The sequence below is a fragment of the Dermacentor andersoni genome, chromosome 11 (genome assembly GCF_023375885.2).
Source record: "Dermacentor andersoni chromosome 11, qqDerAnde1_hic_scaffold, whole genome shotgun sequence".
NCBI classification, from domain to species: domain Eukaryota; kingdom Metazoa; phylum Arthropoda; class Arachnida; order Ixodida; family Ixodidae; genus Dermacentor; species Dermacentor andersoni.
This window is the reverse complement of record NC_092824.1, coordinates 104,367,864-104,384,530: the sequence shown is the minus strand read 5'-3', so window position 1 is coordinate 104,384,530 and position 16,667 is coordinate 104,367,864. Positions and strand designations below refer to the sequence as shown.

At 47.1% G+C, this 16,667-nt stretch overlaps 1 protein-coding gene and 1 long non-coding RNA gene across 6 annotated transcripts in view; one reads left to right on the top strand and one right to left on the bottom strand.

Annotated features, from left to right (window-relative positions):
- The window catches only part of LOC126539228 (microtubule-associated serine/threonine-protein kinase 3-like), a 34,081-nt gene extending 18,732 nt beyond the window's left edge, over positions 1–15,349 (bottom strand). For 4 of the 5 annotated variants that reach the window (XM_055075275.2, XM_055075273.2, XM_055075270.2 and 1 more), the window contains exons 1-8: positions 14,377–15,349; positions 12,889–12,941; positions 9,197–9,400; positions 6,200–6,361; positions 3,493–3,584; positions 2,266–2,431; positions 1,671–1,843; positions 38–108 (exon numbers count right to left, since the gene is read on the bottom strand). In XM_055075275.2, the coding sequence (XP_054931250.1) occupies positions 38–108; positions 1,671–1,843; positions 2,266–2,431; positions 3,493–3,584; positions 6,200–6,361; positions 9,197–9,400; positions 12,889–12,941; positions 14,377–14,677 (1,222 nt within the window). In that variant the 5' untranslated portion in view covers positions 14,678–15,349. The remainder of the gene's footprint in view (positions 1–37; positions 109–1,670; positions 1,844–2,265; positions 2,432–3,492; positions 3,585–6,199; positions 6,362–9,196; positions 9,401–12,888; positions 12,942–14,376) is intronic. The other variant, XM_055075274.2, reaches the window with a different exon arrangement.
- Positions 1–16,667, top strand: part of LOC140214101 (uncharacterized) — a 53,037-nt gene that overhangs the window by 34,762 nt on the left and 1,608 nt on the right. The gene's annotated exons all lie outside the window — the stretch shown is intronic.

The following is a 16,667-nucleotide window of genomic DNA, read 5'->3' as shown; positions in this document are numbered from 1 at the left end:
CGAAGGTGCGTTGAATACGTCAAACGTGGACACTCACAATGGCCGTGGCAGACCTTGGTCGTGTCGAAGTCGATTACCTTCACCCTGCCGCCGGGCATTATGAGCATGCTGCCGGACAGTGCGCCGTGGAGACACCAAAGGAAACAGGAAAGGAAGAGCGAGTAAAATGCGTCGGTATACACAAAGAAAACAGCTAAGAGAGCTTAACATATACAAGCAATTAACATGCACTGAACAGAAATAGAGAGATTTTTCTTCAACGCACACATCAACTCCTGCCTTCTCTGTAAAGAGTTTCAATGACACCTTTTCGTGAGTTGATACGTCATGCGTTCGCAACCTTGCACTGCTATTGGCCATCAGATTGTTCCCCCCTCCACGACTGTGCTATAGCAACGTGTTCGCTGTTAACAGCTAAAACGTACGTTATTATTGTTCTCTGTGTGTTTCCTAGCTTTGTATTTGCAAGCTGCAAGGTCCTTGTTGCTGTTTAGGTCACCACTTAGTGTTCATATTGGCAAATATTAAGTTAATAACATTAATCACAATAAATGTCGTCATAGAGAAATTTTTTTTAGGAAAAGCGCGTCTGGAGTACTTGCGATCTACAGGTTTCTCCGCACGCTCTTTAGACTGGTGGAATGATCCTTTAAAGGGTCCCTCACCAGACGACGTCGGAAATTTCCGTTATGGACTATAGAAGCAGTAAAGCGCTGTCCAGGGAGCGTTTTGCCATAAAACTGTTTAATTAATTAAGAAAAAGGGTTTAATAGCAGCCGAGATATACATAAGATATAGCGATATGTTGTGGGACGGTGCTGCGAGCAAGCGATATCGGCAGTAGAGGCTCTTGCCCGTTGCTTCGACTGGCACCCGCAAGCGGCATTGCACTCCTGCCTTCTCCTGTATATGGGAGACTGGGTGGGAGCAGGCTGGCAAAGCACCCTGCGTGCGACGTCATCTCGCTGGCAGGACGAGTGACTCGTTCTAAAAGTGACCTCCCTCTGTGTTGCCGTCGTTTTCCTTGCTGATCAAGAGTATGCATCAATTCCGACTCGCTCAGGCAGGGCGGGGCGCAGACTTGTGTGCATTTTCAGATGATTTCTCGACGTAGGTCAGTGTAATAACTTGGAGACACGATCGTCACCGCGTAATCCACGCACTGCGCTTTGTTTTCGATGCCGAAACCCGGTGAGGGGGGACGCTGTAAACTGCGGTTAAAAGCATCAGAAATCTAACACGCGAGAAATCACGCACAAGAAATCTCGGTGTACGGATTTGCTGCGCAAACGTAAAGTGCATTTTCTTCGGAACTACCGTGCACATAGAGAGCTATACCTAAACCTACATTCACCTAAACTGCAGGGAGGCCGCGGACATGCGTATTTGTCGACAAACGTCGCGGCAAGTGCGACATGACTATCCACGTTTGAACGAATTAAGTATACAGTCAAACCACGTCGCAAGAAAACGGAATATAACAAGCTATGAGAAATTCCCCTGACATTCACAGTGCAGTACACGCAATAATGATTATAACGAAGTAATTCTGGCTCCCCCTTCAACGTCGTTATAACGTCGTTATGGGCTCCCCCTTCAACGTCATGTTTCACTATTACTGCGCGTGCGGTCGCTATGATATAGCAGTATACGCGTCATGCATCGCTCACTTGGAAACCTTGATGTCCCTGTGGAGGAATCCGTGCAGGTGCATATGCTCGATGGCGAGGATGAGTTGCGCCATGATGATCTGCACGGCGTCAATCTTCAGGTACTCGGCCTTGGTCACCACACGCTGCAGGTCCAGACCAGGTATGAACTCCATTATGGTCACGTAGGCCTCCTGTCGGTCATACACGCGCACACGTTGCATATTGCCTCCTTGTATAATGGGCGATGAAGAAGCAGACACTACTGTAACAAGCACTGCGAGTCAAAAATCCAGCTCTTTGTTGGGGCGACCTTGCGCCCAGAATTACAGGCAACACTGAGGTGACAACTGCAGCAGCAAGCACGGTTATCGAACCTTATTTCGTGAGACAAACGCCTTTCGCTATTTATGCATCACGATTCGTACAGTCGAACGATTCTTTAACAGTACCGCGCGAACGGCAACTGGCAGACCGGTCATCGCCTTCTAACCGACGAGATCAGCAAGAGTGCAGCGCATGCGCACCAAGTTCACTGGAAGCCGTTATCTCCGATAAGCCGGGGAGTTTGCGCGGGGTTAATCGTGCCAGAGGAATATACACACACACTGCGCACCTTGACGCAGTAGCAAGAGTAGTACTTGACGAGGAACGGGTTGCGGATGACCGAGGCGACCACCTTGTCCATGGCAGCCTGCTTGTGGCGCGAGAAGCGGTCCATGTTGACCAGCTTCAGCGAGGCCTCGAAGCCCACGGGCTTGTACCGCGCCAGGTACACAGCGCTGCGTCGAAAGCGCGAAGTGCAGGCACGGTAAGAGGCAACCGTTAACTAAACCTATGACCTCTCTCTCCACACACGCGCACGCACACACCATATCGCGTCAAAAGCTTTGTGGCTGGTGGAGCCTTGTCAGCTAGGCTAGCCAGCGATAACCCACACAGCCGAGAAGCGTGATGTGGCGATCACAGATGAATAGTAGGGGCTGCAACTTTCATTTCCACAATGAATGGGTTGACTACTAACCTTACTCTGTCTCTTTTCACCCCTTTTCTTGCGGATTCAAACTTCCAGGCTAACTATGAACCCTGACAGAAAGCAGAGGCTCACGCAAAGACATATAAAAAAAAAGTAAAAAAAAATTATAGGCGTCGTAGCTTTGGTACAGTGAAGAGAAACACTTAATCACTTCATACTGATAAAGTATTCATTTACAACTCCACCTTCGAGAATTTCATGGTGATAAGTCATTACTAGAACAGAAAACGAATGTCAAATTTAAATTTTTCGAAAGAAGACCCCAGCACCTGCATAACGCCATTGTGACAGTAGATTGTACACAGCGTGTTTTGTCGTATCGAGCCCTCGTTGTACTCGGTATTCAGAAATGGCTAAGGCCAGTCTTTGGTCCTTTTACACACCAGTGGAGTCCATCTTTGCCGGTAAATAATCAGCTATCTATACGCTCGAGAAGACGCTATCAAATTATGTGACGTCACGGCGAATTGGTGCGGGAACGTTCAGGCGGTGTCACCACTCGCCTTTCATTTTTTCGTTCCTCTTCTTGCTTAATCAAGGTTCCTCCCCGAAAGAGTGGCCTTCTTGTCACTGTAACATCTCAATTTGCTAATACAGCCAAACTGAGATCCCGCTCCCTGTCGTAAGGTCACCATAGATTCTGACTGTTTCGTTTCAATGTAACATACCTCGTCAAATTCGGTGCTGCGGATACAGAGCAAAACGATTCATCTCTATTCCCGTGTATTTTTAGACGGGAGGTCCCGTGGTAACGCTTCCTCTCAATCGCGCTGGATGTGCATACCCATGGATGCAGGCAAAACTCACCCAAAGCCGCCGGCGCCGAGCATCCTGACGTTCTCGAAGTCGCGTATCTTCGGAATGTACGTCGCAAACGGGAGCGTCTTGGGCAGGTTCAGCTGCACGAGTCAGACAACGCAGCGCGTGCGCAAGGTTAGAGCCTGTTATACGTATGCCAGCATACCTTCGTCATGGCGAAACTCGATGTTTCATTTCGTGGATACGGAAGCTGGGCATTATACTAGACAGGGGAGGATAAGTACGCATAATCTGGTAATTTAAAGAAAAAATTCTCGCGGACGACTTTCTGTGGCAATGGCAAGAGAGCTACAGGGGCGGAGCCTGCATCACTGCGCCAAGTATAGTTAACTTTAAAAACAAGTTACAGCCTTTGAACTGAACAAGGGAGTAGAATAGCTTTAACTCACACCCTTATACGAAAATACGCTGCAAGGGTGTGAGTTATAAAGCGATTTACACCCTTATCCACTTTTAAGAGTGTACCTTATTTTAAAGTGTATACGGCAAAGTCTGACTGCGTGTTCGGTTTCTTTGAACAGAAACTGGCGTGTGATTCCGCGTGCAACGATTTCTAGTCTGCCAAAAAGCGAAAGAGAAATGCAGAAATCTAAGTCATACTTTACACTTAGTCGGGCATTGGGTAAATAAGGTGTTTCAGTTTTCTTTTTTCCAGTGTAAACTAGCGCTAATGGGAATGTGGGAGCACTCCTACTTGGGTGCGCTTTGCCTCCACAGCTTTCCCTTCGTTGCCAGGGAAAGTTGCCCGCGATTTTACTGTCACCATCAAAATGGGTACAATGAGAAGCGTGATCGACAGTGCGATAAAAGCGCAGGAGCGGTAAACCAATGAATACGCTGAAACGGACTAATAGTACAAAGTAGTCGTGATATAAGTACGGTATTACAATTTCACGTTGCGAAAGAAAGAGTAATTTTAATTAATTGCCAGACATTCACAGCTACGTAGCGAATTAATGGGTGCTTGGAATTCGTCGCAGTTCCAACCAATTCTTACTGGGTTCTGACATATACGTGCAAAGGCTTCGCTTACAAAAAAAAAATGTCAAAAAAAATGTCCGTGAGAAAAATGAAAGTCTCGCGTGATGAAAGTTCAAAAAGGCACAATTGAAACGTAAGCTGCCTTTACACCGACAACAAAACATAGAAGTTCGCTGCCCAACAGTTGTTACTCTGCCTTCTTCTATGGAGCACTTGTGACCTGCAATGATGTCGAACTCGTAACGTTACAAATGGCAAAAGCAAACGAAACTGAAGAAATTATCAATTGACAAAGAACAGAAAGAAAACAAAAAAAGACGTCTTCCTAACAGCGTATGACCTCCGATAGTGGAGACGTTCATAAATACCGTCTCCATGGTAGAAAGAAAAGTACACGTTTTAAGGTGCAAAATTGAGACCCCCTGGTGTAAAGTTGCTACGAAGAGCTGTGCAGTTCGGTCATTCGGTCGTCCAAAGCCGTCTTTGTACCTTTACTTGGTGGAAACGATCCTATAGTTGCAAACACCCTAAGGGGCGCTGTGTACTATAGATACTCTTCCCCCTGAGCCTCTTTTGCAGCCTTCTCCTCAACTTTCTGAATGTTAAAAACAGTGCAGTGTAAACTACCGGAAAATTGTCCGGCTCTTCTGCTAAGGGTCACATAATTAGAGCGTCAGGTGTGCAAGACACTTTCTTCTAAGCCGATTGCTTCGTCGCACTGAAATTTGAAAGAGGTAAAATTATGAGGCGAGTATCGTTCAATACGACGTTCATCAGGCATTATTTAACAGTCTTGTCCGTAATAAATCCGAACTGGGTGTTGTCTATGGCGATGCCGCTAAAAAAAAAAAAAAAAGTTTGATTCCGTTGCTGCTACAGTGTGCCTCGATGCACTCTGTAGAGGGAACACATTGAGGCACCCCATGCTGCAACGGAACGGTGGCGCCATCTGTTCCTGCTGCGGCAAAAACACGGTGGACACCGCAGTCGTTGCACATAGCTACACGGTTCCGTTGCAGCGGAATCGCACTTTGTATTTATTGTGGACAAAACTGTTTAATATAATGCTAGAAAACGTGGAATTTAAACCAAGCTCACTACCACATGCTACTTTTAGGCCGAAATTAAGCGGGAATTCGCCAGCGCTTTTTTTTAGATGGCAGAGTGGTACTCGTGCATCTGGCACTTTCGTGTACTTAAAACACACTACACCGAGTCTCCTATGCAGCCAGGTGTGCGTCTTGCTTGATGTAAGAGACTCGAGTGCAAACTACGTAAGGGGAGCTTTGCGACTTCCCTAACCCGAACCTCTGTTCAAGATTCGAGGTTTACTTATTACGTTTTCCTCATACGAAATACGTACGCGATATACAAGACAGATTAAACCCATAGCCGGAGGGTATTACGGGGTCTAAGTTAAGCATGCAAGGTAGTAATACAAACAAAAGACGTCCAAGTTTTCTCGCACAGGTTGCACACATAGATGCGACGATACCTTTATCGCCACAAATAAATTATTTGTTTCTTCTTCCTTATTTGCACCTTTCTTGGTGTCAAATGTCCCCCTCCAGCGTAAACGCTGTGAAAATAGCTGTCCAACTGCTCTGTTCATCATTCTTGGTGTGAAACTCCCCACAGCCGAGTAAAGTCGAGGGAGTGTCAAGTCCCTATAGGGAGGAGATCTCCCTTTGGTGCCAAGGAGGCGCGCGTGTACCTTCTCCATGCGGCCCATTATGGAGTCGGCGATGGCGACCCAGTCGGTGACGGGCACCTCGCACATGCGTTCCAGCGAGCCGGCCAGCTCGCCCACGATGATGATCAGCTTGCGCATGTTTTCTCCCTGAGTCCGGGCCACGTCAGGGTCGCGCTTGATGCACTGCGAGTGTTCAGCACGAGCCGTCAGTTAACGACGAAGATTCCATTTACACGCTCTGCGTTTCACACAAACCGCGTGTTTGCAAACAGGCAAGTGTGGCGCAGATAGAGTGCAAAACTTCGTCGACACACTTGCAAAGTTTTCTGCGTGTATGTCGCGAATTAAAAAAAAAATCGAGCGCTCCGGATTCTCTTGTTCTCGCTCATTGCATTTCGAAGGCCTCGACTTCGGCAGCATTGATAAGCTGTGAGGTTGTGTACGAGGCTTTGTTGGTCAGCTGCCTGCTCCTAAGTTCAACGCACTATGTGACGCCTGTGGTTAAAAGGATGTTTCACATCAGCAGGCCGTGGTCGCCAGGTGCGCTGGCTTACACTCCCAAGGACAAGAACATTCTCAACAAGGCGAGGCATGTGAATGCTGCAGCAAAAAGATCCAGGGGCCACTCAGCACATCCCGATGAAATGCGACGGTATTCGCCCAGTGAGACCCGCAGGTAACGTACACCTTCCAGAAGCGTCTGGATTTAACGTGGACGGAAGGGCATCAACCGGTCAGCAGTCTAGATAAGCAAGAGACGTTTAGAGTATCGGTGGAGAAAAAAGGCAGGGAAGAGGTTCATACGACCATTCATTACAGGCATAGGTAGTGAGTGGTGCAAGTAGAGAAGTTTTAAGGAAGATAAAAATAAGAAGACGTATACAAGAATGCTAGAATGAAAAGCATGTGTAGCGTACCTGATTAGCTCGAGCAGGCTAGGTGACTTTGTCACCGCCCCGTTTCGATGGCGAGGCCAATAAATCATCATCATCATTATGGTTGATCTTCTATACGCGTCACGCAAATACCAAATGAACTGGATGCTAGAATGGGTGCCGCGGTAGCTTAAATGGTAGAGCGCCGCACATGTAATGCGGCAGATGTGCATGGTGACGGCTCCTCGCTACGGCAAGCTGTCTTTTCGTCCACTTTCATTTTCCCCTTTCCCTGCTTGCTTCTACCATTTCGCTTGATTGTTACTATAACAAAGAAACCGAGCCCTTCGGATTCCCCGATCCTTCTCGCTAAATGTTTGCAAAGTATACCCTTTGTAAAAATGACCACGTCTAATGATCTTGCCTGTCGGGATGACTTGCGTCAGTGGACGGATGGATGGATGGATGGATGGAGTGGAGTTGGTCAAAAATTTATTGCAACGGCGATTCTACGGTAGCTATAGCGGCATGCGCGCCGTCGTCGTGTTGTCTCGCTGGCGGAGCATGCGCGGCTAACGCTTGGACCGTTAGAGGATCTCCAGAGACCAATGATGTTTCCGTAGCTTTCGTTCTCAGTGTGTACGCAATCATCGGTGCAGAACGGGCAGTAGACGTCAAGCTAAGGTCATCCAATATCTCTCACTGGGCGCTAACGGCTTCCCGCAGGTCTCATCTCGCGCGTGCAGCACCTTCTAGGTTCCACGCTCGCAACGCCACCTGGCGACGCCCCTCGTCACGTTAGCGTCGTGAGACGCCTGGTAGCTTCCTGGGCGCTGTTTCTTCTGCTCAGAAGGAGTTGCCTTATACGTGCTGCGTCGAGCCAAAATTTCGCACCCGCGTATATGTTTAAAGACACCGTCCGCGTAGTACAAACGCTACGCTAAGCCCAGCCATCGCTGTCAAAACTGCGAATTTCTAAAGCGAAGCTTGCTTTGCGAATCCTCCCGGGTTTTCCTCGCCAACGCCGCTGGGTTCTCGCTGGGTGCTCCTGCTGTCTTGCCGAGTAGCTCGCACTTAAAAATAAATCGAGTCACGTGGCCGATGGTGAGATCGAGCGTCGGCCCCCCGGCAGAGCAGCCCGATGCTCCAACCATTCAAGCCCTATTCGCACCGGGCCAACTCTGATCGCCGCATGTGTCACGTTGCGAAGCACGTGCACGAGTGCATGCGTGAGGCGCGCGTTCGAGCAGATGCGCGAAAGGGCTGCGTTTCGAGAGAAAGAGAGAGAGAAATTGTGAAAATAAAAGAGGCGCTATTGGAGAGTTTCAGATTAGGGGACGTATGCGGCTTGCGTCCTCTAATCTGAAACTGTCTATTTTCTGCAACCCTTTAGAAGATCCTGTCGTCCATATTTAACGACAAAAAGTAAACTAGGCCCACAAAAACGCCATCCATGCAGTCACTGCAAGTTGGTGTTGGACAGGCGGCGGCGCCCCTGCCATCTCTCTCTCTCTCGTCTTGCTTGTTAAGCTTCCTCTTGCGATAAGAGTGGCGTTACCTTTTTTTTTTTTGGAAGTGTAATTTAGTCACAGTCCTTACTCTTTAGTGTGCCTGTAATAAGACAAGAATTCAGGCTAGTTGGTCGTCGTCTCTTGTCAGATGCTCTGCGATTTACCTATTATACGACCTTTCAAATCTGGACCGTACTGTACAACCAGTATAAATTAAGGCGCTAACGAAGAAAATAACTTGTCAGGTAACCCTGACACGTGTAATTACATGGAAATGCGAAAGGTAATCCGCCTATAGCCGCTTGTTATAAGCTTGGATATAGTCCCAAATTTACATCTTAAGGTGAATTATTTGAATGTTACAAATGGAGATGAATCTGAGAACGTGCAGCGCTTTCGAGTCGCTTTTCGACTCGTGAATTGGCGATTTCGGCTCCTGAACCGCGGCTGTTTAACTATTGCCATTTGTCGGGCGCGTGGGTAAACAGTCTTGGAAAGCATACTTAGCGCCAGCGAACGAGGACAGAAAGGGAGACGCACTGTGGTGTCGTCTCCCTTCTGTCCTTGTTCGCTGGCGCCAAATGTGCTTTCCGAGTCTGTTCAACTATATGTACGCGGCCGCGGCGCTTCACCAGGGTGTGCAGGCCGATGAGGTTCTCGGCCATGCTGCGGATGTCCTGGTACGTGATGACCTGCTTGTTGATCTTCAGCAGGCACTCCTGGGCGTGGAGCACAAGCTCCTCCTCGCAGAAGTGCGTCAGCGGGTCTCGCAGCAGGGACACCTTGCTCTCGCGCTTGATGAAGACCTCCAGCAGGGTGGTGCACGTCTTCGGTATCTGCGACAGCGAGAGAGAGAGATTGAAAGAGAGAGAGAGAGGGTGGTGCACGTCTTCGGTATCAGCGAGAAAGAGAGGTAGAAAAAGGGAGGGAGGGTGGTGTACGTCTTCGGTATCTGCGAAAGCGAAAGAGAGGTAGAGAGCGAGAGGGCGGTGCACGTCTTCGGTATCAGCGAGAGTGAGAGATTGAAAGAGAGAGAGGATGGTGCACGTCTTCGGTATCAGCTAGAGAGAGAGGTAGAAAAAGAGAGGGAGGGTGGTGTGCGTCTTCGGTATCTGCGAAAGCGAGAGAGAGGTAGAGAGCGAGAGGGCGGTGTACGTCTTCGGTATCTGCGAGAGTGAGAGGTAGAGAGAGAGGGCGGTGCACGTCTTCGGTATCTGCGAGAGCGAGATTGAAAGAGAGAGAGCGTGGTGCACGTCTTCGGTATCAGAGAGAGAGAGGTAGAAAAAAAGAGAGAGGGTGGTGTACGTCTTCGGTATCTGCGAAAGCGAGAGAGAGGTAGAGAGCGAGAGGGCGGTGCACGTCTTCGGTATCTGCGAGAGAGAGAGGGGGCGGTGCACGTCATCGGTATCTGCGAGAGCGAGAGAGAGATTGAAAGAGAGAGAGGGTGGTGCACGTCTTCGGTATCTGCGAGAGCGAGATTGAAAAAGAGAGAGAGCGTGGTGCACGTCTTCGGTATCAGAGAGAGAGGTAGAAAAAAAGAGAGAGAGGGTGGTGTACGTCTTCGGTATCTGCGAAAGCGAGAGAGAGGTAGAGAGCGAGAGGGCGGTGCACGTCTTCGGTATCTGCGAGAGAGAGGGGGCGGTGCACGTCATCGGTATCTGCGAGAGCGAGATTGAAAGAGAGAGGTAGAAAAAGAGAGGGAGGGTGGTGTACGTCTTCGGTATCTGCGAGAGCGAGAGTGAGAGGGTGGTGCACGTCTTCGGTATCTTCGAGACTGGCAGTGCCGTGTCCTTTTAGAGGCCACCACAATCGCGCGTATACACGGCGTATACTGTGCTATATGAGTTTACTCCTAAGGCTTTAGTACATACAGATTCAACGCCGCCTACAATTACCAATAAGCGGTGCTTAATTTTAAAGAAATGTAAAACGGTGTTTTATTTAGTTCACCGTCGACACTATACATATGAACCTCGTATGACGCAATACGAGAGAAAGAAAGGGTTCAATAGGCACTTTCAACGCTCCTAATTATGAAAATTTCGATACACATTGCACTTATTTTCACGAGATATAAATTTGGCGTGATGTAAAGTTCCCGCGGGCGACCGGAAAACTTAGCATAGAATGGCCATACATAATGCCTTCAAGCATTTGCTAAATGCAATCTTTGCGAGGATTGTTTTGACACGCATGTAACCTTGCATACTGATTGGCCGTAGTCTTTCCTACATCTTTTGATAAATTTGATTTATATTGATAAGTGGTACTTGTACCAAGTTCTACTTGCCAGGGCAGCGCGGACTAAATTTTACGCCGCTCTTAAAACTGGTTTGTAACATCCCGTGAAAGTTGAATAGTTGATTTATCGGCAAAGGCCGCAAGTAACCCAAACACTTCGAACTTCCCATACACATAACCCATAAGCGTGTCCGTTCCTTTCGCTAAATATAAGCAGGGTTCGTTGTTTAGTTCACCGAGGACAACGGGAGAACCAATCTGCGAACTTTTAATATATAACGCACAAAATAGGGGAGGGGCCCGGGGGGGGGGGTCAGTAAATGTTTTTCACGCTTACAATTAAGCCAGGCACGTGAAAGTTTCGCCGCGAATTACTTTTTTATTTATTTATACAAAATACCCCTAAAGGTGCTTACGGCTGAGGGCCTTTAGGGGGGGGGGTGTATTCACCGAGGCCAACAGGAGAACCAACTATGAACTTTTAATATATAACGCATAAAATAGGGAAGGGGCTGGGTTCTGGCTTCAGTAAACGATTTTCACGCTCCCACTTTAGCCAGGCACGTGTAAGTTTCGCCACGAATTACTTTGTTATTTATTTATTCTAAGTACCCATAAAGGCCCTCACGGCTGAGGGCCTTTAGGGGGGAGGGGAGGGTGCGGTTCAGGCAGTAGATAAAGAATACAATACGCCACAAATTCATTGAAAAAAAAAAAACATTTGCACACATCATGTGACATTCGAATATAAGTACCAAATACTGTTGATTCCGACAAGCACAAAGAAAAAGAAAAGAAGAAATAACATAAACAAGGCGGTAGTCAAAAATCATGCCAATTATACATATTCTAAACAGCATAAAAAGAAATGAAACAAGGTGTACATTATATAAGAAATACAAAGTAAAAAGAAATAGTTCAAACATGAGATAATATATGCATCATGTTGCGCAGTAGTTAAGGCAGACAATAGATTGCAAGACTTGTCGAGATCAGTGGCAGTATAGCAACACGTGGAGACAGAGCATTCCAGTTAGTTATGGTGCGTGGTAAGAAAGAATGTGCGTAGTTAAATGTGCGACATGACAAGCGCTGAACCTTAAACGGTTGGTCGCGTCGGTCAAATATGGAAGAAGGCAAACGAAAAAAAGTCATTATGAAGTGTTGAGCGGTGATACAGCTTTTGAAAAAGTTATATTACACCTTACACTCGCCCCCACTTTCACCGAATTTCAACTTGGTGTTTAGTACAGTTGCTTTGTGATTCTGGGAAACATTGCGAATAACGGCATTATGACACTCTGGAAAACTTGAGTAAGTTAATTAAAAAAAAAAGAAATGACTATTGTATCGTTCGGCACTCACAACATGCTTCACACTTAAGCGGAATCTAATTAACGTGTCTCGCATAGTTTACCGAGCGGACCGGGAAAGCCAACTTCAGGCCTCGTGTAACGTACGAAAGCACCCAATTTAACCTCCGCATTTGAAACTTTCGGTACGCGTCAATAATATAACGCACCCCCCCCCCCCCCACCCCACCCCTGCCCTCATTTACCTTAAATATGAAATCGCTGCCGTTTTTATTCCTTTCATGTATGCTTGGAAACTTTGTAAGCTTTTCGTAACGCATCCTAACAGGCCGAAAACGAGGCTTTAGACATGTTAATTTAACGCCTAATCTATGCCTTCATATCACCCACCCTCATTTCCACAACCTAACTTCATGAGCGATCGTTTCCTTTTCTTTCCTTTTTTTTTTTTAGGAAACCGTGATAACATGCACATAGCGTTCTTTTTTTTTTTTTTTTTGAGCGCATCTAGTTGCACTGACACTTTCGCTATAAGAATGTTCGTGACGGGGATGCAGGCAGAAGCAACAACGCCACGCCCTACTTCGTTTTTCGAATTTCCCCCAGACGCCACCCAACAGACGTGGCGGACTGAACTGTTTACCACGCGCTGGCGCGTTCCTTTTTCATAAAAATGGCGGCATTTAACCATTAAATGCTTGACACGTGGCAAGCGCGCTTACAGTGAAGGCAGAGTGCGAATGGAGCTAGCGGCACTTCAGGAGGCTCACCCTCGGAAACAGCGTCGTGATTGTCTTTGCGGCCTGCTTGCCTTTTTCGACGACTGAAAGGAAGCAATGAGAGAACATCGTTACACGCTTTTCGTCCGCAAAAGAAGTGCTCGGATGTTTAGTGAATCTACAACAAAAAAGATGATGAGATAAAATAGATCGTCGTGGTTGACGCACGCAGCGTCCCCGAAGTCAGCCGTTGAGTAGCATAGCCTTTATCGCATGGCAGAGCGACCGGGCAGCAGCTTGGCTGCCGGCTTACTAACTGCCAGTCAGATCACAAGTTCGCCATAGTTCGCGCGCAATCAAGGCAGGGGCAGACACATGTGAGGGCAAGGGTGATGGCTGATAAACCCGGCACAAGAAAGTCATGTGCGGCGTTATCGCCGTTCGGCACCAATATAAAATATTTAAGAAATGGAGGATTGAAATCTGTAATGCCGAGACTCAAGTTACATGTCGAGGAAAATTAAAGCAACGCGTTTGTACGTTTGTACAAAAAAAAAAAAAAAATAGTTTGCTAAACTGTGCGCACCTGAAACTTGAGTGTACTCGAGCGCATTGAGGTATATCAATTTCAGCGTAACATAAATGATACATTTAACATTGTACGGGGCTAACGTGCCAAAGCTGCAAAGTGAGCTGCGATGGGATGACGTTATGCAGCGCTCCCGAAAAAAAAAAAAAAAAAATGATTTCGGCACAGCGGGACAATGACGAAAATAATCGCGCACAAAACCGGACTACCACTTGTTTATGCGATTGTTCCAAGTCAGCCATAGTCTTGCTTCGTGTGCGATTATTGCTGCGTTTCTTTTTTTTTTTTTCTACGCTGAAGAACCTTCGTGATGAGCCGAACTATATATAGCCTATACCAAAATTCAGCTCGGGAGTAATTTGGTACAGTCCTTTAAAAGCACGGTACGAAAGCACGAAAGCATCGTGTTTTCCGTTCTGCTCCCAGCGTAATGCGGCCGCCGCTGGCGGAACTCGAACCCGAAACCTCGACCCCACTTGGAAACAGAGAAGCCATATTGCAAATGAACCAGTGCCAATTGAAACAACACTGTTTCAGCTGTAAATAGTGCCTTCTCAAGTCTGAAGCGATGTAAGCTTTAACTATTGCTGGCTTCATCAAGAAGAAAGCTTTTCATCGCATTAACGCTTCCCTTGCCGATGATACCCGAGCTACACGCGACCATATGCCATGAGAATGAAACCGACATAAGACCAGGGACGCACCTCTGAATGCCTCACTGGCCACCATGAGGTACGCGGGTTATCTGTGCTCACTGAGCGAGGTGCACGTTTTTTTTTTTAACAGAAACACCGTATTTCCTTTCTTTACAACTCTTGTACGTGCATATATATATATATATATATATATATATATATATATATATATATATATATATATATATATATATATATATAGGTGCAGACTTGCGCCAATGCGTCTACAAGCGCAAGGAAGAGAGATAGACTTACGCGACCTCTCTGCCATAGCATGCGTCGCCGGGATGTCCCAGAACACGTCGAGGAAACACCGGGTCTCGCTTCTGTCTTTACCGACCTCGAATAAATGTGAAAGACAAAAACAAGACAAACACAAGACGGAAAGCTCGAGATCGACTGCTAGTATGCAGGGAAGGCACCGGTCGGAAGGAATGGTCGGGAGCAAGCGAAGCCGCCAACGTTCGGTTTTCTTCTTCTTTCGGCGATGCCCCGTCACCGTAGAGAAAGAAATTCTGTCACGCTGATCGGAGAAACACGAAGAACGAGCGCGCATGACGAACGGGAACACGCGAGCACGCGGCAGGTTTACAGCCAGGCTTATAGCCTCGTTCCCAAAAAGGAAGAATCGATGTGGTCAAATTCTAAAGACGAAGTGGGCAGCTGTTCACTGTCGGCTGGATTCGATCTTATCGCAAGATAACGACAACTATCCTTCTTGCAAGGTGCCGGAGTGTTAAAAAAAAAAAGAAAGAAATGACGAGATGGCAGCGTCGAAGGTTGCCCCCTATTGGCCCGGACGTTATGCATGGTTCGGAATCGTGGCTTGATGACTCGATTTCAAGTTCTCGAGCGTTTCCAACCGAATATACGTAACGTACCGGGAGGAAAGGAACCCTGAAGGAGGGCGATGCATGTATACTTGTGGGAGAGCTTGTAACCAGTTTCTGTCTCGGTTTTGGGGTCGTTAATTGCGAGTCTGTGTGTTGTCTAAAGCATTAGCTTACACCGCACACCGCCCCATAACCCCCTACTGTAATGCCTTTTGGTGATCGTAGGTATCGAAATTAATTTATCCTAACGTTCTGCTGTCCTAAATAAAAAGCTATAATTAAAATGTTATAGAATTTTACGTGCCAAACAAACCACGATCTCAATTTGAGGCACGACGTAATAGGATACTATGGAATAATTTTGTCCAACTGGGGTTCGTCAACGCGCTCCTGAATCTGCACGAGCGTTTTTGCATTTCGCCCCCATCGAAACGCGGCTGCCGCCGCCGCCGGGATTTGATCCCGCGACCTCAAAACGGTTGTAAGTTTGGAGGTTGCGAATGTCTATTCCGTTTCGCAGTTCGGAATAAAATTGCACGAGCTGCTTCACCACAACAACGCACCGCCCGATTCATGGCCGATTCTCGCCACACTGTGCTGTGCCATTTCGCACAGGAGCAACTAGTCAAAAAGAGCTGTTACCGTAATGTATATCCGTCCTATCAGCAACTGAATGTGCAGAGCTCACGAATTCAAACGCAAACAATTCCGAAACTGTTACGACGCGTCGTTTCGTTTCCAGATTCACATGCATTTTTTTTTTAACAGCGGCTAAGTTCAGACTCCAAAACGTACACTTGGGACGTACTACTTCGTGCCTGCTGAGCTACCGAACGAATAAACGCTAAAATTCCACGTAATTACTCGTGGCAGGCATTCGTTCCTGTTCGCGTTTCAATTTATGAGCGCTGTACACCCGTGAGCAAAGGTATACGGACCACAAGGTCGCCGAAGAGCAAAAACATAATTTCTTTGTGATTAACATGCATAAGCTGAAATTGACGAGTACACTGGAAATTTCACAATGCAAAGTTTGGACTGCAGTCTTCAATTTCGAGTTACATTCACAGGCAGAGGAAAAGATTGGCTTTATCGCGCAATCCCTGGTCCACGCATACTTTTGCTCACGGGTGCACCTAAGTTTTCTTGCACTTGAGCTATACAACACGTACTTCATTTTTTATAGGCGCCAATATTTCCTTCGGCATAAACTACAACGCGAATGCAGTTAGTGCCTCCTGTGCGACCCGAGCTACGCAGGTGCTTTTGACTTTTACACGAGCCACGTTTCCCAACGAGATATTTACGCTGTGTGTTTTGTGTGCGTTGTGGATCTGGTGACATGTCGCGTGCGCGTATGCTTTCACTTATCACGTCCCATTCATCTAGAATATCATGCTGGGCCTGCTACCTTGCATGCATAAATATCCAGCCTCCATTAAAGGGCGTCTCTTTTTCAGCATCGCTGTCGTTCTACGCATGTCCCCTTTGGCTGTACGTCATTGATTACCAAAATAGATATGCTCGTCAATGCATACTTAAATACACAACAACACCTAAACACACGTTTTGTATGCCGGAATGCCAATATGCATTGTGGCAAATCCTCCAAATAATTAAAAGAAAGTTAGAGCTGTTTTGAAGCTGCCTAATTACTCATATGAAGTGGTTTCTCTTGCCTCTTAAGGTCTTGCTTACGGACTGAATATATTT